Raw genomic sequence first — 27,227 nt, forward strand, 5'->3', positions numbered from 1 at the left:
ACTCATTGGAGGAGAATGTCAGAGAGGCTGGACCTCTGGCTTGCTCATCCAATAGGTTTTAAGAAGGAGGCGAAAAGAGACGTGAGAGGACGCAAGGAGTACGCAATTGAGATTCTCCCGGACAATGAAATTTAAAAAAAATTACCTTTTTATACAATTAGATTTGCTAAACTCTTGCGTCCTCTCTCCTCAGTCCTCTCTCGCCTCCTTTTGAAAAAGGTCAAAGTTAATCGAGGAGAGTCAGCGAGCAGAGTGAAAGTGGATGGAAATGCGCTTGTTTGAAATGAGACGRTCCTCCACTCTTTCATCATTAGGCAAATTACGTTTAGTAAATACGTTTCGAACACTTTTTTTCTTCTTAAATCTGCATTGTTGGTTAATTAAAGGCTTGTAAGTAAGCATTTCACTGTATGGTCTATACCTGTTGTATCCGTTCATGTGACAAATACAATTTGGATCCCAAACTAAATGTGTAAAGTGCTCAAAACAAATTAAGTTCGTTGTGGAAGCCATTTTATAGATAAAAACAATATGCTACTTATCGTTTTAAAAGTGTTTATGGTTTTCTACTCCGACAATACAACTGCTGATTTAAAGGGGGTGTGGAAGATAGCAAAACTCTTCCGTGGTAGGATACACCTGTACTTCCTCGCCAAAAAATAGGCTACCTAGGAGTGGATGACACTCGACTGTACATCAATACTCCATAAAATATTAAATCAACATCATGAACGAGCAGCAGTAGGTCAACATTTCTGAGAAATACTCTTGGACAAATTGGGGGAGATATTTCCCAGAAAGTAAACATGTTTTAATGTATCAATGACATCAGTCAGACCATTCTCTCATCACCTGAGAGATGGAACAGATGTTAATCGTACTCTCCTTGCGTTGTGTTTTGTTCAAATAAATCACCCAGTGGTCCCAGTTGAGCGTTATTTATTATCTGTTGTTAAATAGGAAACAGCAACGTTAGTTGTGCAGGTCTTAACGATGTTGATGGTTGTCGATGGTAAAATCTGTAGCATGAAAACTAGTAGTGGGCTTATGGGACCATTACATCAGTGCATGCTAGCTAACACACTTATATACAGTAATCATGTAGTAACCAAAAAAGTGTTAAAACAAAGCAAAATATATTTTAGATTCTTCAAAGTAGCCTCCCTTTGCCTTGATGACAGCTTTGCACACTCTTACAATGTAGAAAATAAAGAAAAACCCTTGAATGAGTAGGTGTGTCTAAACTTTTCACTGATACTGTATATGTTGCCACCTTAGGGTCACGCACTACTCATGAAGCAAATGTAGAATTTTAACTATTCAAAAACATAAAATAGCTGCAAATACCATCCATTAAAAAATATATACAGTGGGGCAAAAAAGTATTTAGTCAGCCACCAATTGTGCAAGTTCTCCCACTTAAAAAGATGAGAGAGGCCTGTAGTTGAAGTGTACCTATGATGAAAATTACAGGCCTCTCTCATCTTTTTAAGTGGGAGAACTTGCACAATTGGTGGCTGACTAAATACTTTTTTGCCCCACTGTATATACCAGCCCTACTTAAAAGTGTTGTCCACATCCTGCCTTTTAATTCCCATCTTCTGACAGAACATCTTTGTCCTAATTTTCATCCTGCTTTCCTCCTTTGTGTATGTTTTTCACATGCGTCAGCAGGTTAGTCTTTTGAGTAAAGCTTTTCCCGCAGTCACCACAGCTAAATGGTTTCTCTCCTGTGTGAGTCAGTTTATGCCTGGTTAAGTTCATATTGAGACTGAAGCTTCTCCCACAGTCACCACAGCAAAATGGTTTCTCTCCTGTGTGAGTCAGTTTATGCTTCCTTAGGTTCCCCTTCAGATTGAAGCTTTTCCCACAGTCACCGCAGCTAAATGGTTTCTCTCCTGTGTGAGTCCGTTTATGATCTGTAAGGTGTCCCTTCTGATAGAAGCTTTTTCCACAGACACCACAGATAAATGGTTTCTCTCCTGTGTGAATACCCATGTGCCTGGATAGATCTCCCTTGTGTTTGAAGGTCATGCCACAAATAGGGCAAGTGCAGCATTTCTCCATGTGACAGAGTTGGACATGGGCTTCCGGTTTACAGGTGGAGTTGTACTGTTTATTGGAGAAGTGACATTCGCTGAGTCTCTTCTTGGTAAGAGTCACGTGCCTCTGCAGGTCAGCTTTCAGAGGAAACGTTTCACCACAGTCMCGGCAGTGGGGAGTTTTTCTAGACGTGGTGCTGGGTTTGGAACCGTGTTCCCCCATTGACGTGTTTGGATCTAATGGTGGGCTGATGTCAAGTCCTACTGGGTCACTGCTTATGGCTGAACTGTGGCTGGAGGCATTGCTTTGATTATATGGCGATAAACAGGGAATGTGAAGATCCTTAATATGGGTCACAGTGCCAAAAGGTTTCAGATCCACTGGTTTAGAGTGACTCTCTCTGTTCTCCACAGTCTTGGTTTGGGGAAGAGTCAAGGACCAAAGTGGGTCCTCCAGATCACATTCACTTTTCACACAGGAAGGAGTGAAAATGAATTCTATGACATCAGCCTCCAGCCCTGGAAGCTGGTCTGCCTCCTGATTGGTCCTAATTTCCTCTTGTTTCCCTTTCATCTGTGTGGGCTCTGGGTCCTCCTGTCCCAGACTGGGGCTCCACTCCTGCTCAGGGGGAACCTCCTCTTCAGAGACAGAGAGCTGCAGGGAGTCTGGAGGGAAAGAGGGCTAGAGTTTACCTAGACTTTAGACATCAGCATTGGGGTCAATTTTAATTAGGTCAACTGTACTTCCAACTCAATAACTGGAGAACTATAATCTATTTTCGACTATTTCTCAATAAATAAAGAGAATCATATTTATTTATAAAGTTTTTCCATTTTTTATTATACATCCAAATCACTTCCTGGTTTTTATGGTACAATTTTTCATCCATGAGCGGTAAATTAAAAACAACGTCTTAAAATGTATGTAATGATGATCACTGTTAGCCGAAACAGTTTATCAATGAGGTAGAAAGAACTATAGCTAGCTATCAGTAAATATACATACGAACCTATTCTACATAGCGGTATCTCTGGTGTGATCCGCAGCAGACTCCGTAGCCGATCATTCTCCTCCTGGTACTCCACTACCGTTTTCTCAACTGCCCCGAAAATCTCCACAGCAGCCGCCGTTAAACGATCATTTAAAAACAGACGCAACAACTGTAGTTTATACATTTTCAGTCGAATGAGAGTCGGGTATCCTATTCAGTTCAGTTAGTGGATATTTTGTTACTCCACGCAATGAATGCAAAATCAAAACAGAGTGGTTTCCAATCCTACTTCCGTGTTCTAGTCAAGGAAATTTCAGAAAATACCTCGGTTCTAACTAGTTGGTGGCAAACCCGGAAATGCACAACAGCGCCGCCAGCTGGATGGGGGTTTACTACTGTGCACGGCAGCCTACATGCAGGAGTCGACTGTATAGCATTAGTTTATACAAGATTCATTCAATATCATGAGTGAGGAGCATTAGGTGAGAATTTGTATTTAACAGGGAGTCATACTGAGACTAAGCCCTGTAATTACAAAAATATACACATTAATACAATATGAAAAGCAAAGCAGAGATACAAAACAGTCATAGAAAACAAACACATACTACAAAACGTCCTCAATCAGTGTCCGAAATGCATTAGAGGTACCAAATCATCACCTTTTGAGAGTTTGAGATTGTTCCACAAGTAAATTGCAAAAAAAAACTCAAAGCTGATTTACCTAACTATAGAGAACGAAGGAATTTCCAGAGTTAGCCATCCTTGTTAAATTGTACTTCTAAAAAGTTATTAATGATGTTAGGTATAGTGGGAGTTTTTGTGAAAAATGTTATGACCTGTTACAGCTCCCTCCCAACTCAACACACCTAGTCTCCCAGTGTGTATCATTTTATGACCTGTTACAGCTCCCTCACAACTCAACACACCTAGTCTCCCAGTTTGTATCATTTTATGATCTTGGATGATATCTGGGAAGAAGCCCTGTCTAGAATTCACTTTTGTTCCATCAATGCCACCAGGTATCAATTGATACAATGCAGGGTCATGCACAAACATGGATACTCTTACTGACAGTTGTGGCTGCTTTGCGTGATGTGTTGTTGTCTCTACCTTCTTGCCCTGTGTGCTGTTGTCTGTGCCCAATAATGTTTGTACCATGTTTTGTGCTGTTGTCTGTGCCCAATAATATTTGTACCATGTTTTGTGCTGTTGTCTGTGCCCAATAATGTTTGTACCATGTTTTGTGCTGNGTTTTGTGCTGTTGTCTGTGCCCAATAATGTTTGTACCATGTTTTGTGCTGTTGTCTGTGCCCAATAATGTTTGTACCATGTTTTGTGCTGTTGTCTGTGCCCAATAATGTTTGTACCATGTTTTGTGCTGCTACCATGTTGTTGTCATGTTTTGTTGCTACCATGCTGTGTTGTTGTCTTAGGTCTCTCTTTATGTAGTGTTGTGTTGTCTCTCTTGTCATGATGTGTGTTTTGTCATATATATATATATATATATATATATATAGGTGGATACCAAAAGCCACCTGCGGGGACAGGCCCCCGTCCCCGCAGATGGCTTTTGGTAGGCCGTCATTGTAAATAAGAATTTCCTCTTAACTGACTTGCCTAGTTAAATAAAGGTTAAATAAAAAAAATAAAAAATTACTCCAAAACAAAACTATATAGAATCTACCTCCATGTTTCTCCAATGTGTGACAGGTGTAAACTATATAGAATCTACCTCCATGTTGACAGGTGTAAATCTTCTTCTATGGTTTAATGGCGGTCCGCAAACAAACGTTCAAGGTGCATACCACCACCTACTGTTCTGGAGTGTGCGATCAATCATGGTTTGCCTAGTTCTGTACCACTAAAATAAATAAACAAATAAATCCCTACTAACGTAGGGACAGCACATTTATCAGAGCAAGATTTCTGAATAGGAAACCGTGTCAGGACTAGTAGGGACACCAGTTCTGACAGTAGCTCCACATACGACGGAAGACGCCATGGTAACGACATCCGTCCGCCTAGTAGTCACACCATTCTGGCAGGTAGCCTAGCAGTTAAGAATGTTGGGACAGTAACCGAAAGGTTGCTGGTTCGAATCCTCGAGCTGGCAATGTGTAAAAAATCTTCTGTTCTGCCCTTGTGCAAAGGGGTCTGATTCAGAGGGATCGGATTAAATGCGCAAGACACATTTCAGTTGAATGCATTCAGTTGTGGAACTGTTTAGGTATCTCTGGGCCTCTCTCTGCACCTGGCATCCACCAAATTATTTGGTGTTCCTCCCCACAATTACAACCCTTAGCCTTCACATTGTTCCCACAGTCACTGTAATCATGACGCAAATATTTTATTTCCTTGACAACACATGTCTCATTCTTTGGCATTCAAAACACTACAATGGGGGTGGGACAAATTCTTGGACATTGAAACTAAGGAATCTTTTTGGGAAAGCAGCTAATCTCATGCTATTCTAGAAAATGTTGCTTTAATGCTGAGAGAAAATGTTGCTGTTTTAAAGTAAATTTCCTGCAATTCTATCTGCTTTCCACCAATCTGAGTCGTGTTGATAACCTTTCCAATGACACCTGAGGGGGGCCAGGTTGGATTGGGCCAGGCACGTCCATGTGTCAGACCAGGGTGTCCTCAGTCGCCGTCCARGAGCCTAAAGCCCTCCGGAAGGGGAGACAGAGACAGAGAAAATATGAGGGTTTAGTGAGAGCATGACTAAACCCATAGTACACCACATGCACAGGGGGGGGTAGAGAATAATCAAGTGTTGCTGTGGACGCTGGATAATATGACTAACACACACACACACCTGTTTGACCTCGCTGTGATACTGTAGGACTACTTATGTTATCTGTCGGAAAGATATCAGTTTGTCCTCTGACAAATCAACTGTACATTTCGGTGTTCCTCAAGGCTCCGTTTTAGGACCACTATTGTTTTCACTGTATATTTTACCTCTTGGTGATGCCATTCGGAAACATAATGTTAACTTTCACTGCTATGCGGACGACACACAGCTGTACATTTCGATAAAACATGGTGAAGCCCCAAAATTGCCCTACCTGGAAGCCTGTGTTTCAGACATAAGGAAGTGGATGGTGGCAAATGTTCTACTTTTAAATTCGGACACAACAGAGATGCTAGTTCTAGGTCTCAAGAAACAAAGATATATTCTGTTGAATCTGTGAATTAATCTTGATGGTTGTACAGTCGTCTCAAATAAAACTGTGAAGGACCTCGGCGTTACTCTGGACCCTGATCTCTCTTTTTGACGAACATATCAAGACTGTTTCAAGGACAGCTTTTTTCCATCTATGTAACATTGCAAAAATCTGAAACTTTCTGTCCAAAAATTATTCTCACCAAATTGTAAGCGTTGTGGAGGTCCAGTATGGTGAAGAATTGGGCCCCTTTGGCCAGCTCCAAGGCGGCGGACATCAGTGGTAGGGGGTAACGATTCTTAAATCGTAATCATGTTTAGCCTTTGGTAATAGATGCAGGGACGCCGACCTACATCCTTTTTCCCCACGAAGAAGAAACCTGCACCAGCTGGGGATGTTGAGGAGCGAATGAAACCTGCCTCCAGCGACTAGCGGATGTAATTGTCCATGACAGCAGCTTCAGGGATCGAGAGCGAGTAAAGATGGACCGGGGAGGAGTTCTATGGCGTAGTCTTATTGACGATAAGGAGGGAGGGTGGCGGCTTGCATCTTACTGAAGGCTTCCCGGAGGTCGAAGTATTCGGGAGGGAGAGCGGAGAAGTCTTGGTCTTCAATGGATGCAGGGGGACGCAGCGAGGCTCTAGGTGGGGGTCTTAGACATTTAGCCTGGCAGTTCTTACCCCAGTCTAGTAGGTGTCCCGTTGGACCAGGAGAGTAATGGGTTATGTAGTGCTAGCCAGGGGTATCCCAGAATAAGGGGATTCTCGGGAGCCGTGATCAAAAGAAAACTAATAGTCTCTGAGTGATTCACCCCAACCTGCAGTAGAATGGGCTTGGTCTGATATTCCACCTGGCCGGAGCCAATGAGGCATCCAGCAAGGCTTGAATCTGCAGAGGGATGGGACATTTCACGCAGGGGATTTGTAATTCTCTGGCAAAGTCTTGATCAATGAAATTATCTGCGGCCCCAGAGTCCACCGCTTCTTGTTTGCCGACTGGGTGGTCGAAGACTCGTCGCAGCTCGGCAGTGAAGGCTAAAATAGAGCTGCAGGATGGTGGCTGCTGGTCCCACACCGCCGTTGCCCAAGCCAGGGCCTTGCCTGAGAGTTGAAAGATAATGTAGGCGATCATGCCCGATCGATGTGGAACGAGGAGGACTGTAGCTCGAACACCAGAGAGCACTGAGTGAGGAACCCCTTGTATCCTCCCGGGTGGCAGTCATACCGCTCGGGGGCTGGGATCTTGGGTTCCCGGTGCAGGTTCCCTGGAGGAACTACGGCAACGCCTGTAGCACTGGGTGATGAGACTTGGGTATTGGCTCCTCCTGGCTTGAGGTTGGACTGCGGTTGGAGGAGTCGGTAAGTACCCGGAGGGTCTCTGATATTTGGGAGAGTTGTTCTTGCTGCCGCCCCAGCAGTGCTCCTTGGTGGGTTACAACCTTCTTGATCTGGGTGATCTCTACTGGGTGCATGTTTGAGGCAGAAGCTTGCTGTGATGTGGTAAGGTTGGACCCAGGTACAGAGAAAAGACCAGATGAGGAATCAGTGGTTAAGGATAAATATAATACTTTACTGAGAACGGTAGCCGAAGGATTACAGTAACACAGGAAAAACAACAAAAAACACTAAGTCTCAAAAACTCACTCAGGAAACAAATACACACAGTAAACAATTCAAGCTTCTGCAAAGGAAACCAGAAAACACACCTCTTTTAACAGGGAAATCATAATGAATAATAGGACATACCTGAGTGTCACTAATGTCTCTAGGATGGTCTCTGCCGCCCTCTGGTGACAGGTGGAACAAACGACACGGACTGTATCTGCGAGCTGTTGGCTAGAGCGCTTGTGCCAAGAACATGGCTTGCGGAAATTAAACGTAACGAACCCAAAGTTAAAAGTGATTGCTTTTGTATTGGAACCGCAGCCCGGGCATTCTTTTACGTGGAAAAGTGCTTTAAAAAATAAAATAAAATAAAAACTTCTGTGGGTTTTATGGCAGACTACAACCCAACAAGGTGTATTGCCGCCACCAACTGGGCGGGTTGAACAAAAAAAAAAAGTTAAATATCTAATCCATACGTGACAGGGAAACAAATTTATAATCCAACCAAATAAAAATAGTAAAATGACAAACAAAAAACCTCCCACTTCATCCTTCATATCTCCCTTCTCCAGGGTCTGAGAGGGTGGTACAGTTTGTGACGACATCCACAATAATAACATCTATTTTCCTGGACCTTCTCTCCACCTTGGCAGTTCCATTTATCACCACAGCTATAAAGGCTACAAAGTCCACCTTCTTAACCTTTCAAATATCAGGGTGCAGCTGGTGAAAGGAAACCCCTGCAGCCTGCGGTGATGGCCTATCCACCTCCATGGACTCTTCAGGAGCACCATTCACACCCTCAACCCTTTTTAAAAGTTGGACAACCATGACTTTGGTCACCTCGTTTTCTTTTTGCAATACTTCACATTTTCATCACTTATATAACACAGGATATGATCTTTTCCACACCTTGGACATCTCGGTTTCTCCCTACTGCAAACACTTGAAAACACCACAAAAATCTTTTACAATGATCACACTGCATTGATCTTGGGATAAATGCTCTGACTCTGTAGTGTACAGTGCCTTCGGAAAGTATTCAGACTATTAGTATTCAGACTTTGTTATGTTACAGCCTTATTCTAAAATTGATTACATTGTCCCCCCCCCCATATCAATCTACACATAATACCCAATAATGACGAATACATTTTTCTTAATTTATTAAAAATACAAAACTGAAATACACTTACATAAGTATTCAGACCCTTTATTCAGTACTTTGTTGAAGCACCTTTCGCAGCGATTACAGCCGCGGGTCTTCCTGGGTATGAAGCTACAAGCTTGGTACACCTGTATTTAGCGAGTTTCTCCCATTCTTCTTTGCAGATCCTCTCAAGCTCTGTCAGGTTGGATGGATGAGTGTCACTGCACAGCTATTTTCAGGCCTCTCCAGATTTGTTCGATTGGGTTCAAGTCTGGGCCACACAAGGACAACTCCTGCATTGTCTTGACTGTGTCACTACAGAACCTGGTTTGATTCCAGGCTGTGTTGCAGCCGGCCGTGACCGGAAGACCCATGAGGCAATCGGCCTAACGTCGTCAAGGGTTAGGACAGGGTTTGGCTGGCCGGGATGTCCTTGTACCATCGCACTCTAGCGACTCCTGTGGCGGGCCGGGCGCATGCACGCTGACACGGTTGCCAGGTGTTCAATGTTTCCTCCGATACATTGGTGTGGCTGGCGGGGTTGTGTTTCGGAGGATGCACGGCTTTCGATCCTTTCCAGGATGCTCAATGGAGACAGGAAGCACCTGTCTCATAGCAATATGTAAATAAGGTATTTCATATTTTTTTGTTATAGATTTGCAAAAAGTTCAAAAAACCTGTTTTCACTTTGTCATTATGCGGTATTGTGTGTAGATTGTTGAGGAAAGGCTGTAAAGTAACAAAATTTGGAAAAAGTCAAGCGGTCTGAATACTTTCCAAAGGCAGTGTATATATCCTAACTGCACTTGAGTACGGAGAGACTCCATATCTGTCACGTATACTCCCTCTCCGGCACTCGTCTGTCACGTATACTCCCTCTCCGGCGCTCGTCTGTCACGTATACTCCCTCTCCGGCACTCGTCGGTCACGTATACTCCCTCTCCGGCACTCGTCGGTCACGTATACTCCCTCTCCGGCGCGCGTCTGTCACGTATACTCCCTCTCCGGCGCTCGAGGTCGCCCGCCTGCTTATTATTACACACACCTATCACCATCGTTACGCTGTGGTGGAAATTCTACCTTTATTAACTAATAATGAGGAGAGGCAAAGTCAATAATTAATCAAGGTATTACTTTTATTAAAAACAATAAGGAAACCACAAACAAAGTGAACGGAGTGAGAGCAAAAAGAGTACGGAAGTCTTATATAGACAAGCCTTCTCATACAAACATCTGCTAAACACGTGACCTTATGTATGTGTGTGTGTGTGTGTGGAGAGACACGAAACTAAGTTACAGGGTACAGACTATAATGGAGAGGTTGTCTCAGYCTGTCACAACTGAGTGAGGACAATAGGTGCCCAAAGTGACAGGAAGTCACTCCAGACATACTTCCTCTAACAGTAGCTCAACGGTTCCCCCAAGTTGGGTGAGCAAGCGCCTTTGACTATCGGCCCAGATGATGTATGGTCCTACTGGTCACACACACACACACACACACAAAACATTAATATTTCGCCCGGAAACAGGCTCCAAACAGAACAACAGCTTTATCACTGGTGGGCAAGATATAACCTTTACTTTGTCTCCAGTTAAGCTGAGAGGAACCAGTCAGTTTCCCCAGACATCGTGGGGTCATTCTATACACCCACAGAACAGTTAGAACAAACCTCTACTTATGCACACACACTTTTCTATCTTATTATGAGTTTGTAAAAGGAACTATCTCAAGCCCAATGCCTAGTCTTAAAGAACAATATTTTAGTACACTAGCATTAGTAAGGTTAAACAGAAAATACCCTCACAGCCTACACAATAAATAACTTGTAATATTGGTACTAACCATCTGGATGTCACCGTGATACAAGTCATGGGAGCAATATTAGCATTTTTTTGCACGTCATGTTTTCTAACATCTATAAGTGACTTTGTTGAGCTTCAAAATCAATTGGATACTTTTGGATGATTTGGACATGTGCGAAAAATGCCAATATYGGTCCCATGAATTGAATTGGGATTTGTGCCAAAAATGCTAAAACATTAGCATGTGGAAACAGTCCCAGGGAATATAAACCAAAGCATGGTTTGTTGTCATACCCTTGTCCATAGACTAGTTACAGGGTAAGGAAACCAATGTGTTATTTTGTAATTTGGGTGAACTATCCCTTTAACCACACTGCTAACATTATGCCTAACCCTAAATTAAGACCAAAAAAGCTCATTTTGACTTTATGCCTAGAGAAGCTAGTAGAAAGAAAAACAAAAGGTTGTCACTCATTAGTTACCACAGTCACAAAGTCAAATCACACCTATTTCTACAATTTCTCTTCTTAAAATCCAATTTTAAACATAACCCTAACCCTAACTCCACCGTTAACCTATTGCCTAATCCTAACTTTAAATTAAGACCAAAAAAGTAATTTTGGTTCTCGTTTATTTTTTACGATATAGACAATTTTGACTTTGTGACTGTTGTAACTAGTGACAACGCAAAACAAAACTGCATTTTCTTCTTCCGTGTATCGTGTTAATCAAAAAAAAAACACAGCACAGTGCTCCCTGGTGGACGGAGGTCTACTACAAGCTGCAGACCAGTGGTAATATTTTTATAAATTTAACTAGGCAAGTCAATTAGGGACAAATTCTTATTTACAATGAAAGCCTAGCAACCGTGGGTTAACTGCCTTGTTCAGGGGCAGAACAACAGATTTTTACCTTGTCAGCCCGGGGATTTGAACTAGCAACCTTTCGGTTACCGGCCCAACGCCCTAAGCACTAGGCTACCTGCTCTCCCGTGAATCAAATCAAATCTTATTGGTCACATACACGTTTAGCAGATGTTATTGCAGGTGTAGCGAAATGCTTGTGTTTCTAGCGCCAACAGTGCAGTAATATCTAACAATTTCACAACAAAACACACAAACTTAAAGTAAAGGAATTAAGAATATATACAGTTGAAGTCAGAAGTTTACATACTTAGGTTGGAGTCATTAAAACTCGTTTTKCAACCACTCCACAAATTTCTTGTTAACAAACTACAGTTTTGGCAAGTCGGTWAGGATATCTACCTTGTGCATGACACAAGTCATTTTKCCAACAATTGTTTACAGACAGAATATTTAATTTATAATTCACTGTATCACAATTCCAGTGGGTCAGAAGTTTACATACACTAAGTTGACTGTGCCTTTAAACAGCTTGGAAATCAAGAAAATGATGTCATGGCTTTAGAAGCTTCTGATAGGCTTATTGACACCATTTGAGTCAATAGGAGGTGTACCTGTGGATGTATTTCAAGGCTTACCTTCAAACTCAGTGCCTCTTTGCTTGACATCATGGGAAAAATCTAAAGAAAACACCAAGACCCCAGAAAAAAAATTGTAGACCTCCACAAGTCTGTTCATCCTTGGGAGCAATTTCCAAACGCCTGAAGGTACCACATTCATCTGTACAAACAATAGTACGCAAGTATAAACACCATGGGACCACGCAGCCGTCATACCGCTCAGGAAGGAGACGCGTTCTGTCTCCTAGAGATGAACATACTTTGGTGCGTAAAGTGCAAATCAATCCCAGAACAGCAAAGGACCTTGTGAAGATGCTGGAGGAAACAGGTACAACAGTATCTATATCCACAGTAAAACGAGTCCTATGTCGACATAACCTGAAAGGCCGCTCAGCAAGGAAGAAGCCACTGCTCCAAAACACCATAAAAAAGCCAGCCTACGGTTTGCAACTGCACATGGGGACAAAGATTGTACTTTTTGGAGAAATGTCCTCTGGTCTGATGAAACAAAATAGAACGTTTGGCCATAATGACCATCGTTGTGTTTGGAGGAAAACGGGGGAGACTTGCAAGCCGAAGAACATCATCCCAACCGTGAAGCACGGGGTGGCAGCATCATGTTTGTGGGGGTGCTTTGCTGCAGGAGGGACTGGTGCACTTCACAAAATAGATGGCGTCATGAGGTAGGAAAATTATGTGGATATATTGAAGCAACATCTCAAGACATCAGTCAGGAAGTTAAAGCTTGGTCGCAAATGGGTCTTCCAAATGGACAATGACCCCAAGCATACTTCCAAAGTTGTGGCAAAATGGCTAAGGACAACAATGTCAAGGTATTGGAGTGGCCATTACAAAGCCCTGACCTCAATCCTATAGAAGATTTGTGGCTGAACTGAAAAAGTGTGTGCGAGCAAGGAGGCCAACAAACCTGACTCAGTTACACCAGCTCTGTCAGGAGGAATAGGCCAAAAATCACCCAACTTAGTGTGGGAAGCCTGTGGAAGGCTACCCGAAATATTTGAACAAAGTTAAACAATTTAAAGGCATTGCTACCAAATACTAATTGAGTGTATGTATGTAAACTTCTGACCCACTGGGAATGTGATGAAAGAAATAAAAGCTGAAATAAATCATTCTCTCTACTATTATTCTGACATTTCACATTCTTAAAATAAAGTGGTGATCCTAACTGACCTAAAACAGGGAATTTTTACGAGGATTAAATGTCAGAAATTGTGAAAAACTAAGTTTAAATGTATTTGGYTAAGGTGTATGTAAATTTCCGACTTCAACTGTATATATTTGGATGAGCAATGATGGAGCGGCATAGAATATAATACATACAGCACCAAAGATGTATTTATTTTTACTATTTTCTACATTGTAGAATAATAGAAGACAAAATATGAAATAACTCATTTGGAATCATGTAGTAACCTAAGAAGTGTTAAATAAATCAAAATATGTTTTATATTTGAGATTCTTCAAAGTAGCCACCCTTTCCTTTGATGACAGCTTTGCACACTCACTCAGGCATTCACCTGTCATCACCCTGGGAAACATTCCAAAACAAATGATCAAGAATTCCTGTTATAATGATGTGAAAATATCAACACTTTGAACAGCAGAGCTGTGATTTTCCTAAAAAACTGTGTAGTGTTTGATCACTACCTCATCATTCAAATCAAACTTAATTCCATAAAAATGTTTACATAACTTTCTCACGTCCAATTACCTGAGACCAACAGGAAGTTGCTCTGCTCACATCCTGCTTTTTTATTCCCGTCTTCTGACAGAAGATCTTAGTTCTAATGTAATTTTTTTCTTTCAGTATTCATCCTGTTCTCTTCCTTTGTGGATTTTTTTGAAATGCGTCAGCAGGTTAATCTTCTGGGTGAAGCTCTTCCCACAGTCACCACAGATAAATGGTTTCTCTCCCGTGTGAGTCAGTTTATGCACGGTTACATGTTCCTTGCGATTGAAGCTCTTCNAGTCACCACAGATAAATGGTTTCTCTCCCGTGTGAGTCAGTTTATGCACGGTTACATGTTCCTTGCGATTGAAGCTCTTCCCACAGTCACCACAGCTAAATGGTTTCTCCCCTGTGTGAGTCCATTTATGTTTGGTTAGATACTCCTTGCGATTGAAGCTCTTCCCACAGTCACCACAGCGAAATGATTTCTCTCCTGTGTGAATACTCATGTGCCTGGACAGAGCTCCTTTGTATTTGAAGGTCTTTCCACAAACAGGGCAGGTGCAGGGTTTCCCACTGTGACAGAGTTGGACATGGGCCTTCAGTTGACAGGTGGAGTTATAGCGTTTCTTGCAGAAGCTGCATTCACTGGGTCTCTTCCTGGTGTGAGTCACATGCCTCTGCATGTCAGCTTTCAGAGCAAACGCTTCACCACAGTCACGGCAGTGGTGAGTTCTTCTAGACGTGGTGCTGGGTTTGGAACAGTGTTTCTCTAATGGTGGGCTGGGATCCAATGGTGGACTGGGATCCAATGGTGGGCTGGGATCCAATGGTGGGTTGCTGTCAAGTTCTACTGGGTCACTGCTTATGGCTGAACTGTGGCTGTAGGCATTGTTTTGATTATCTGGAGGGTCACAGGGAATGTCCAGACCCTTTAGGTGGGTCACAGTGCCAAAATGTTTCAGATCCCGAAGTGGGTCCTCCAGATCACATTCACGTTTCACACAGGAAGGAGTGAATATGAACTTTATGATATCAGGCTCAACCCCTTGAAGCTGCTCTTCCTCCTGACTGGTCCTGAGTTCCTCCTGTTCCTCTGCAATCTGTGTGGTCTCTGGGTCCTTCTGCCCCAGACTGGGGCTCCACTCCTGCTCACAGTGTTGCTGCTCAGGGGGAACCTCCTTTTCAGAGACAGAGAACTGCAGGGAGTCTGGAGGGAAGGAGAGGAGGAGCAGAGTTTACCTACCTAGAGACTTTAGACATCAGGGTTGTTGTCAACTTGAATTTATAAACCAGTAAATTCAAGACTAGGTAAACTATAATTCCAAATCAATACCTGAAAACTATAATCTAGTTTCAATTACTTCTCAATAAATTGTAGAGAAGAAGCAATTTATTAATAATGTTTTTCCATAAAAATAAAAAAAACATACATTTAAAAAAATGTATTAAACAAAAGAGGATTAGTCACAAGCAAACAAGAATACATAAACAATTTACATTGCCAGAAATCCTAAACAAACAAATCATATTCATTAATAATACAACAAGTTTTAATTGCCGTTTTGTTTTTCATTTTAGTTAAAGTAGTGCCATCATGTTTAAATTAATTTATAAAGTGAAAAAAGGTTAGTTTTTGAATTAGACCATTTGCAAATATGAAATGTACCTAGTATCATTAGCAGTTGAATTAAATATATTACATATTTATCTGTCAGAATTTCTGAAATAAATCATTATACAAAACCATAAAATGGTACAACCGATCCTATTTTTTTGTAACAAAATTCTGTATGTCAATCCCAAAAAATTCTACTATAAATACAGGCAAAAATAAATGCAAAATGGTCTCCTTCTCCATTCCACAAAAATCACATTTGTAGTCAATATTCAGCTGGATTCTTTCCAAAACATGTTTCACAGGATAAATTCTATGTAACATTTTAAATGAAACTTCCTTTACCTTGTTACTGATACAATATTTGTTAGCAATTTTCCATGCTTTCCCCCATTGTATATCACCATAGATATTCAACCAAAAGAGTCTTGATGAGGGAATTGTAGTTTCACAAACAATATTCCTACTCTGTTTATTACTACATTTATCTTTGATGTTAATATTGCCAATGAATATATTTTCATGTAAATCTATGTTACTTACTTCAACCACAGAGGAATTTAAAAGAGATACAACCCCCCTTGGAATCACATCAAAAACAATTGCATATTCTTTCGGGGTTATAGGAATTTTAAACTTATCAAGAAATCCCCTATATGAGAGTAGATATCCATCCTCATTCAGTAACTGACCAACCAAAATAATTTGATTCTCAAACCAGTTAAATCGTATATCTTTGTTGTTCTATATAAAGTATCTGTGAGGGGGGAAATTGTGTTTATATGCTAACATCCAAGCTAAAATTGCCTGTTTATGGAATTTGGCCAACTTAACTGGGATTTTATCAACATCAAAATTACATCGAAGCAAAAATTCTAACCCACCAACAGAATCAACTAAATACTTAGGGAAGACATTCCAAATACTGTTCTGGTTCTTAACATACTTCAGGATGCAATTTATTTTAAAAGTATTATTTAGAGTATTGAATTCTAAAACCTCAAGACCTCCTTGTTCTTGGGTATTAGTGAGAATATATTTTCCTCAGCATTGAAATCAATCGATTTCTTCAGGTTAACGATACCGATAGTGTTATTTTTCACCAAATCCATGATGTCATCTGCGCTCTCTTTGATTTTAGCCGTGAGGATGCGGACGATGTTGTCCTGTAGCTGGCTCAGTGATGGTTCACTTCTCAGCATCTTTGGAAGTTGCTCCTTGGTTGGGGTATTCGGGTAGGAATCAGATTCACCCCCCTTTTTTTAAACTGCAACTGCATATGAGTGAGTTTCAACAATGCCTCTTTTCTCCTTGTAAGTTTCAACATCCATCATCTCAGCAACAGTTTGGTCATGTTCTGATTCCATGCTACTAGCTATGAAGACGCTAGCAGGCTAACTTAACTACACATGCTGAAACTTTTCGTTAGCTAAGTTAGCTTGTTCGTTGGAAATCGTCAAAAATATATTTCAATGGTTTGATTAATTACAAAATTATTCAAAATAGCTACATTGAATGGTTATATCTAATTTTTTGTGAAAAACAAAACAAATTGCAACTGCAGTGTAAACTATAAACTTTGTGAGAAAACCCTAAAATTGTTCCTCAGCTAGAAATATTACACCCTCTCATGCCGCCATCTCGAGCCTTTTAAAAAGTTACATTCAAATCACTTCCTGGTTTTTGCGCGGTAAATTTAAAAACCACTTCTTAAAATGGATCAAATGGTGGTCAGTTAAATGTATCAATAAAGTAGAACTATAGCTAGCTATCAGTAGAGCTACATACGTACCTTTTCTACATAGTTGATTCTCCGGTGTGATCCGCAGAAGTCTCCGTAGCCGATCATTCTCCTCCTGGTACTCCACTACCGTTTTCTCAACTGCCCCGAAAATCTCCACAGCAGCCGCCATTAAACGCTCATTTAAAAACTCACGCAACAACTGTAGTTTAGACATTTTCAGTCGAATGAGAGTTGGGTAGCCTATTCAGTTCAGTCGGTATGTCTTTTTTTACTCCACACAATGAATTCAAACTCTTTTCCAATTCTACTTCCGTGTTCTAGTCRAGGAATATCTTAATTTTTATCCGTCGTTCTAGTTGTTGACGAACCCAGAAACACACAACAGCGCCACCAGCTGGATGGGGTTTACTACTGTGGAAGGCAGCCTACAGGCCAGTAGTAAAGGAAAACGATAACTACATGTTGACAAACAGAGGTTATCATAAGTAAAGGATGATCTGGGAGAATCAATTATTAATCAGGAGTCAACTGTTTATCATTACTCTATACGAGATGAAAGCAATATCATAAAGGAGCAGCATTAGGTCAGAATTGATGAGAAATACTCTTGGACAAATGCAAGGAGTCCTTTTCTGGAATTATATTTAATATAATATATCAATAACATCAACCCGACCATTTTGTCATCACATTAAAGACAGTCCAAATAAAAAAAAACAGATTTTCCTGTTTCTAATGACGGGAAAATTGAACAGACTTTGTACAGCAGACCTGTGAATGTCCTACAATACTCTATACCGCTTAATCATTACCTCATCATTCAAATCAAACTTTATTTACATACAACGTTTTACGACATTAAATTCATTAAAGATCTATTTATCTGAGACCCATAGTATGAATGGTCTGGAGTTGCTTTCCTTTCCCAAGAGTGTTGTTCACATCCTGCCTTTTTATTCCCATCTTCTGAAAGAAGATTTTCTTTCTTCTGTCTGTTTCTCTCTCTTTGTGGATATTATCCATATGTTTCAGCAGATGAGTCTTCTGAGCGAATATTTTACCACAGACTGAGCAGCCATGTTGTTTCTCTCCTGTGTGAGTCTGTCTATGTTCAGTTAGGTGCTCCTTGCGATTGAAGCTCTTCCCACAGTCACCACAGCTAAATGATGTGAAACCTCATGTGCATGGACAGATGTCCTTTTTGTTTGAAGAGAAGGTCTTGCCACAAAAGGGGCAGGTGCAGGTTCCTCGATTTGAGCGTTCAAATCCAATGGTGGGTTGGGATCCAATGATTGGCTGCTGTCAAGTCCTTCTGGATCGCTCCATATGGCTGAGCTCTGGTTGTAGGCATTGTTTTGATTATCTGGAAGGTCACAGGCAATGTCAAAACCCTTTAGGTTGGTCACAGTGCCAAAAGGTTTAGGACTCACTGGTTTAGAGTAACTCCTAGTTCTCTACAGTCTGGGTTTGGGGAAGAGTCAAGGACTGAAGCGGGTCCTCATGATCACGTTCACTTTTCACACAGGAAGGAGTGAATATGAACTCTAGGATATCAGGCTCCACCCCTTGAAGCTGCTCTTCCTCCTGACTGGTCCTGAGTTCCTCCTCTTCCTCTTAATTATGTGTGGGCTCTGGGTCCTCCTGCCCCAGACTGGGGCTCCACTCTTGCTCACAGTGCTGCTGCTCATGGGGAACCTCCTCTTCAGAGACAGCGAGGGAGAGCTGCAAGGAGTCTGGAGAGAAGGAGAGGAGTGTAGAGGTTATACAGCCTTTAGACCAACTCCACCGTCTATACAGTACCAGTCAAAAGTTTGGACACACCAACTCATTAAAGGTTTTAAAAAATAAAAAATGTAAACTATTTTCTACATTGTAGAATAATAGTGAAGACATCAAAACTATGAAATAACACATGGAATAACTACATGGAATCATGTAGTCACCAAAAAAGTGTTAAACAAATCCAAATATATTTTAGATTCTTCAAAGTAGCCACCCTTTGCTGTGATGACAGCTTTGCACACTCTTGGCATTCTCTCAAGCAGCTTCACCTGGAATGCTTTTCCAACAGTCTTGATGGAATTCCCACATATGCTGAGCACTTGTTGGTTGCTTTTCCTTCACTCTGCGGTCCAACTTATCCCAAACCATCTCAATTGGATTGAGGTCGGGTGATTGTGGAGGCCAGGTCATCTGAAGCAGCACTCCATCACTCTCCTTCTTGGTCAAATAGCCTTTACACAGCCTGGAGGTGTGTTGGGTCATTGTCCTGTTGAAAAAGACAAGATAATCCCACTAAGTGCAAACCAGATGAGATGGCATATCGCTGCAGAATGCTGTGGTAGCCATGCTGGTTAAGTGTGCCTTGAATTCAAAATAAATCACTGACAGTGTCACCACCTACACCATCACACTTCCTCCTCCATGCTTCACGGTGGAAACCACACATGTGGAGATCATCTGTTCACCTACTCTGCGTCTCACAAAGACACGGCGGTTGGAAGCAAATCTCAAATTTGGACTCAAATTTACCAGTCTAATGTTTGTGTTTCTTGGCCCAAGCAAGTCTCTTCTTCTTCTTGGTGTCCTTTAGTAGTGGTTTCTTTGCAACAATTCGACCATGAAGGCTTGATTCACACAGTCTCCTCTGAACAGTTGATGTTGAGATGTGTCTGCTACTTGAACTCTGTGAAGCATTTATTTGGGCTACAATTTCTGAGGCTGGTAACTCTAATGAACTTATCCTCTGCAGCAGAGGTGACTCTGGGTCTTCCATTCCTGTGGTGGTCCTCATGAGAGCCAGTTTCATCCTAGCGCTTGATGGTTTTTACGACTGCACTTGAAGAAACATTTTCCGTATTGACTGACCTTCATGTCTTAAAGTAATGATGGACTGTCGTTTCTCCTTGCTTATTTGAGCTGTTCTTGCCATAATATGGACTTGGTTTTTTATCGAATAGGGCTATCTTCTCTATACCACTCCTACCTTGTCACAACACAACTGATTGGCTCAACAGAAGTAGCAGTACAGGGATATAACATCTACAGATGAGACAGGAATGCCTATGGGGGAGGTGTTGTTGTAAATGTTCAGAGCTATATTCCTGTAAAGCTTAGAGTGGATCTGTTGTGGTTGCAAGTTCACAAGCCTTATCTACAGCCTTAGTTTTACAAGTCAAATAATACCAGGGCATATCAAATCATATAAGCACAATTAACATGTACACAAGCCTCTTCTTTTATGGTGTTGCTAGAAATGGATAATACGATGATAGTTGGAGCTGTATTGTTAGATTTCAGTGCAGCCTTTGATGTTATTGGTCATACATTGTTATTGAAGAAAGTCACTTGCTATAGCTATACATCACCTGCCATCACAGGGTTGCTATTGCTTTACATCACCTGCCATCACAAATCAAATCAAATCAAGTTTATTTTATATAGCCCTTCGTACATCAGCTGATATCTCAAAGTGCTGTACAGAAACCTAGCCTGAAACCCCAAACAGCAAGCAATGCAGGTGTAGAAGCACGGTGTCTAGGAAAAACTCCCTAGAAAGGCCAAAACCTAGGAAGAAACCTAGAGAGGAACCAGGCTATGAGGGGTGGCCAGTCCTCTTCTGGCTGTGCCGGGTGAGATTATAACAGAACTATGCCAAGATGTTCAAAATATTCATAAGTGCCAAGCAATGGTCAAATAATAATCATGAATAATTTTCAGTTGGCTTTTCATAGCCGACCAATTAAGAGTTGAAAATAGCAGGTCTGGGACAGGTGGCGGTTCCATAACCGCAGGCAGAACAGTTGAAACTGGAATAGCAGCAATGCCAGGTGGACTGGGGACAGCAAGGAGTCATCATGCCTGGTAGTCCTGACGTATGGTCCTAGGGCTCAGGTCCTCCGAGAGAGAGAAAGAAAGAGAGATTAGAGAGAGCCAAGATTTTCAAAATGTTCATAAATGACAAGCATGGTCAAATAATAATCAGGATAAATATTCAGTTGGCTTTTCATAGCCGATCATTAAGAGTTGAAAAACAGCAGGTCTGGGACAGGTAGGGGTTCCATAACCGCAGGCAGAACAGCTGAAACTGGAATAGCAGCAAGGCCAGGCGGACTGGGGACAGCAAGGAGTCATCATGCCCGTAGTCCTGACGTATGGTCCTAGGGCTCAGGTCCTCCGAGAGAGAGAAAGAAAGAGAGAAGGAGAGAATTAGAGAGAGCCAAGATTTTCAAAATGTTCATAAATGACAAGCATGGGTCAAATAATAATCAGGAATAAATATCAGTTGACTTTTCATAGCCGATCATTAAGAGTTGAAAACAGCAGGTCTGGGACAGGTAGGGGTTCCATAACCGCAGGCAGAACAGCTGAAACTGGAATAGCAGCAAGGCCAGGCGGACTGGGGACAGCAAGGAGTCATCATGCCCGGTTTGCCGTGACGTATGGTCCTAGGGCTCAGGTTCTCCGAGAGAGAGAAAGAAAGAGAGACGAAGAGAATTAGAGAGCATACTTAAATTCACACAGGACACTGGATAAGATAGGAGAAGTAACTCCAGGTATAACCAACTGACCCTAGCCCCGACACATAAATACTGCCAGCATAAATACTGGAGGCTGAGACAGGAGGGGTCAGGAGACACTGTGGCCCATCCGATGATACCCCCGGACAGGCAAACAGGAAGGATATAACCCACCCACTTTGCCAAAGCACAGCCCCCACACCACTAGAGGGATACCTTCAACCACCAACTTCAATCCTGAGACAAGGCCGAGTATAGCCCACAAAGATCTCCACCTCCACAGCACAAACCAAGGGGGGCGCCAACCCAGACAGGGAAGATCACGTCAGTAACTCAACCCACTCAAGTGACGCACCCCTCCCAGGGACGGCATGAAAGAGCACCAGTAAAGCCAGTGACTCAGCCCCTGTAATAGGGTTAGAGGCAGAGAATCCCAGTGGAGAGAGGGGAACCGGCCAGGCAGAGACAGCAAGGGCGGTTCGTTGCTCCAGAGCCTTTCCGTTCACCTTCACACTCCTGGGCCAGACTACACTCAATCATATGACCTACTGAAGAGATAAGTCTTCAGTAAAGACTTAAAGGTTGAGACCGGTCTGCGTCTCTCACATGGGTAGGCAGACCGTTCCATAAAAATGGAGATCTATAGGAGAAGCCCTGCCTCCCGCTGTTTTGCTTAGAAATTAGGGACAATTAGGAGGCCTGCGTCTTGTGACCGTAGCGTACGTATAGGTATGTACGGCAGGACCAACTCGGAAAGATAGGTAGGAGCAAGCCCATGTAACGCTTTATAGGTTAACAGTAAACCTTGAAAATCAGCCCTTGCCTTAACAGGAAGCCAGTGTAGGAAGCTAGCACTAGAGTAATATGATCAAATTTCTGGTTCTAGTCAGGATTCTAGCAGCCGTATTTAGCACTAACTGACGTTTATTTAGTGCTTTATCCGGGTAGCCGGAAAGTAGAGCATTGCAGTAGTCTAACCTAGAAAGTAAACAAATGCATGGATTAATTTTTCTGCATCATTTTTGGACAGAAAATTTCTGATTTTTGCAATGTTACGTAGATGTAAAAAAGCTGTCCTTGAAACAGTCTTGATATGTTCGTCAAAAGAGAGATCAGGGTCCAGAGTAACGCCGAGGTCCTTCACAGTTTTATTTGAGACGAACTTTACAACCATCAAGATTAATTGTCAGATTTAACAGAAGATCTCTTTGTTTCTTGGGACCTAGAACAAGCATCTCTGTTTTGTCCGAGTTTAAAAGTAGAAAGTTTGCAGCCATCCACTTCCTTATGTCTGAAACACAGGCTTCTAGCGAGGGCAATTTTGGGGCTTCACCATGTTTCATTGAAATGTACAGCTGTGTGTCATCCGCATAGCAGTGAAAGTTAACATTATGTTTTCGAATAACATCCCCAAGAGGTAAAATATATAGTGAAAACAATAGTGGTCCTAAAACGGAACCTTGTGGAACACCGAAATGTACAGTTGATTTGTCATCACAGGGTTGCTATGGCTTTACATCACCTGCCATCACAGGGTTGCTATGGCTTTACATCACCTGTCATCACAGGGTTGCTATGGCTTTACATCACCTGTCATCACAGGGTTGCTATGGCTTTACATCACCTGTTATCACAGGGTTGCTATGGCTTTACATCACCTGTCATCACAGGGTTGCTATGGCTTACATCACCTGCCATCACAGGGTTGTAGAGTTATTTATCCAGTAGAACCCAGAGGGTGTTCTTCAATGGAAGCTTCTCTAACATTAGATATTTATACTGCGTTGTCCCTCAGGGCAGTTGCCTTGGGCTGTTAGTCCAATCAAATTTTATTTGTCACATGCTTCGTAAATAACAGGTGTAGACTAACAGTGAAATGCTTACTTAGCCCTGATCCAGCTCAGAGAGGCCCAGCTCATGAGCTCCATCAGCAGCAGATTGTAATTTAGAATGATAATTGTCTGTGTTTATGCAACAAATGTTAGTGCATCGTATTGCGTTTAACCAATTCTCACCGATTCGTTCCTCTAATCAAACCGAATTGCACTGAATCTTTTCAAACTAAAACGTATCGTTCCTGTATCGGAGAMCATGTATTTAGATTTGAAAGGGAAAGATGCAAATCCCTACAAGTTACATTACCCAAAAGGTGAAACGACCCAAGTATCACTACGTAAAGGTTGGTTAATAGTTGTTGTACAATATTGTCAATAGATCCTTTGTCAATGGACCCTCTGCCCGACCTCAGGCACAAGCTTTATCTATGGTGCTGGAGATTCAAGCCAACTTGGCTCTGTAGATCATAGAGATGTATCATTTACGTGTATAATTGAAGTGTTCTCTTTAATTATGTGGTATATAGGTAACCTCTGCTCCTCCTCTCCTTCCCTCCAGACTCCCTGCAGTTCTCTGTCTCTGAAGAGGAAGTTCCCCCTGAGCAGCAGCACTGTGAGCAGGAGTGGAGCCCCAGTCTAGGGAAGAAGGACMCAGAGCCCACACAGATTGCAGAGGAACAGGAGGAAGTCAGGACCAGTCAGGAGGAAGAGCAGCTTCAAGGTCTGGAGCCTGATATCATAGAGTTCATATTCACTCCTTCCTGTGTGAAAAGTGAATGTGATCAGGAGGACCCACTTTGGTCCTTGACTCTTCCCCAAACCCAGACTGTGGAGAACCCGAGAGAGTGACTCTAAACCAGTGGATCTCAAACCTTTTGGCACTGTGACCCACCTAAGGGGTTTTGAAATTGCCTCTGACCCTCCAGACAATCAAAACAATGCCTCCAGCCACGGCTCAGCCGTATAAGTAGGAACACATTTGGACTTGACAGCTGCCCGCCGTTGGATTCAAACACACCAATGGGGGAACCCTGCACTTGCCCCTTTTGTGACAAACAAAAAGGAAATCTGTCCATGCACATGAGGATTCACACAGGAGGGAACCTATTTAGATGTGGTGAATGTGAGAAACACTTCAATCTCAAGGAGCAACTAGCCAGACATACTGTATATGCATTCACAGAGGACAGAAAACATTCAGGATGTAATTTTTGCTTTTAAAAGCTTCAATCAGAAGGGGGACTTAAGGAGGTACATACTGACTCACACAGGAGAKAAACAATTTAGCTGTGGTGACTGCGGTAAAGGCTTCATTTGCAAGGAGCACCTAATTGCACGTATAAAGACTGACACGGGATAAGTTTCGGTCTCAAGCAGAATCTTACCATGCATAAACTGGTAAATAGATCTATGATGGATTTACTGTCGTAAAACATTGTATGTAAATAAAGTTTGATTTGAATGATGAGGTAATGATTAAGCGGTATAGAGTATTGTAGGAAATTCACAGGTCGACTGTACAAAGTCTGTAGAATTTTTCCCTTCATTAGAAACATGAATATCTGGTTGTTGTATTTGGAATGTATTCAAGGTGATGACATAATGGTCTCTAAGGTGATGACATAATGGTCTCTAAGGTGATGACATAATGGTCTCTAAGGTGATGACATAATGGTCAGGATGTTGTAATTTATACATTATATTAAATACAATTCCAGAAAAGGACTCCTTTCATTTGTCAAAGAGTATTTCTCATCAAGTCTGACCTAATGCTGCTCATTCATGATTATTGATTTGATATTGTATAGAGTAATGATATACTGTCGACTCCTGATTAATAATTTATGATAACCACTGTTTGTCAACATGTAGTCATCGTTTCACTTTACTACTGGCCTGTAGGCTGCCTTGCACAGTAGTAAACTCCCATCCAGCTGGTGGCGCTGTTGTGTATTTCTGGGCTCGTCACCAACTTGAACAAAGGACTTTATCAAATTCCTTGACTMGAACACGGATGTTGGATTAGATACGAGTTTGTTTTGATTTTGCATTCCTTGTGTGGAGTTAACAAATACATACTAACTGAACTAAACCGGCTACCAAACTCTCAATCGACTGAAAATGTCTAAACAACAGTTGTTGCGTGAGTTTTTAAATGATCGTTTAACGGCGGCTGCTGTGGAGATTTTCRGGGAAGTTGAAAAAACGGTAGTGGAATACCAGGAGGAGAACGATCGGCTACGGAAACTGCTGGGGATCTCACCCGAGATACAACTATGTAGAATAGGTTCGTATGTAGATCTACTGATAGCTAGCTATAGCTATGTTTTATCAGTTGTGGAAAAAGTAGCCAATTGTCATACTTGAGTAAAAGTAAAGATACCTTAATAGAAAATGACTCAAGTAAAACGTCTCCTTGAAGAAACCAACGGGATGCTGGGGATGTCGCTTCATAAAGAAACCATACTGGATGCCTGGAGGGGGCGTTCATGAAGAAACCAACGGGATGCCTGGAGGACGTTCATGAAGAAACCAACAGGATGGCTGGGGGACGTTCATGAAGAAACCAACGGATGCTGGCGGGGGGGTGTATTCATGAAGAACCAATCGGATGCTGGGGGGCGTTCATGAAGAAAACCAACGGGATGCTATGGTTAGGGCGGGTTCATGAAGAACCAACGGGATGCTGTGGGCGGACGTTCATGAAGAAACCAACGGATGCTCGAAAGGTGGCCGCAATCACACACACTATTGGAAATACTGGATATAATGAGATGTCTCCGCCCTAACAATGGATTCGCTGTCCACAGAGCGGAATGGTCAGGCTGTCTATTCCTCTCTCTTTGGATTGGGGATACATCTCATTATTTGAATATTTTTTGAATATTAGAAAAATCAACCGCCTGTTATGGAGAATGAGATGCTGTGATCACATAATGAATCACAGTATTCTAACAGAACAGACATATAATAGCATAGTGTAACATTACTGAAAAGACTAAAACAGAACAGACTATAATATAAACATAGTTAAACATACTTTAAAGACTAAAACCAGACTATAATAGCATAGTGTAACATTACTTAAAGACTAAAACAGAACAGACTATAATATAAACATAGTGTAACATTACTGAAAGACTAAAACAGAAACAGACTATAATAGCATAGTGTAACATTACTGAAAGACTAAAACAGAAAGACTATAATATAGCATAGTGTAACATTACTGAAAGACTAAAACAGAACAGACTTATAATGAGCATAGTGTAACATTACTGAAAGACTAAAACAGAACAGACTATAATAGCACTAGTGTATAACATTACTGAAAGACTAAAAAGAAAGACTATATAGCATAGTGTAAACATTACTGAAGACTAACAAAACAGCTAACAGACTTATAAGCATAGTTAACATTACTGAAAGAACTAAAAAGAACAGACTATAATATAAACATAGTGTAACATTACTGAAAGACTAAAACAAACAGACTATAATAGCATAGTTAACATTACTGAAAGACTAAACACATAACAGACTATAATAGCCATTAGATAACAATTACTG

General features: G+C 41.7%; 2 protein-coding genes across 2 annotated transcripts in view; one reads left to right on the plus strand and one right to left on the minus strand.

The window, feature by feature from the left end:
• Nucleotides 1-911: 911 nt before the first annotated feature.
• Nucleotides 912-27,227, minus strand: part of LOC112068804 (zinc finger protein 91-like) — an 83,938-nt gene continuing 57,622 nt past the window's right edge. The window contains exons 6-13 of the mRNA XM_024136012.2: nucleotides 18,976-19,035; nucleotides 17,351-17,542; nucleotides 14,078-15,150; nucleotides 7,341-7,547; nucleotides 7,025-7,095; nucleotides 6,762-6,847; nucleotides 3,053-3,244; nucleotides 912-2,708 (exon numbers count right to left, since the gene is read on the minus strand). Coding sequence (XP_023991780.2) covers nucleotides 1,621-2,708; nucleotides 3,053-3,244; nucleotides 6,762-6,847; nucleotides 7,025-7,095; nucleotides 7,341-7,547; nucleotides 14,078-15,150; nucleotides 17,351-17,542; nucleotides 18,976-19,035 — 2,969 coding nt within the window. The 3' untranslated portion in view covers nucleotides 912-1,620. The remainder of the gene's footprint in view (nucleotides 2,709-3,052; nucleotides 3,245-6,761; nucleotides 6,848-7,024; nucleotides 7,096-7,340; nucleotides 7,548-14,077; nucleotides 15,151-17,350; nucleotides 17,543-18,975; nucleotides 19,036-27,227) is intronic.
• Nucleotides 25,675-27,227, plus strand: part of LOC112068803 (zinc finger protein 3 homolog) — a 10,799-nt gene continuing 9,246 nt past the window's right edge. Inside the window, exon 1 of the mRNA XM_024136011.2 lies at nucleotides 25,675-25,944. Within this exon, the coding sequence (XP_023991779.1) occupies nucleotides 25,779-25,944 (166 nt within the window). The 5' untranslated portion in view covers nucleotides 25,675-25,778. The remainder of the gene's footprint in view (nucleotides 25,945-27,227) is intronic.

This window comes from Salvelinus sp. IW2-2015, unplaced genomic scaffold, assembly GCF_002910315.2.
Source record: "Salvelinus sp. IW2-2015 unplaced genomic scaffold, ASM291031v2 Un_scaffold741, whole genome shotgun sequence".
In the NCBI taxonomy this organism is placed as follows: domain Eukaryota; kingdom Metazoa; phylum Chordata; class Actinopteri; order Salmoniformes; family Salmonidae; genus Salvelinus; species Salvelinus sp. IW2-2015.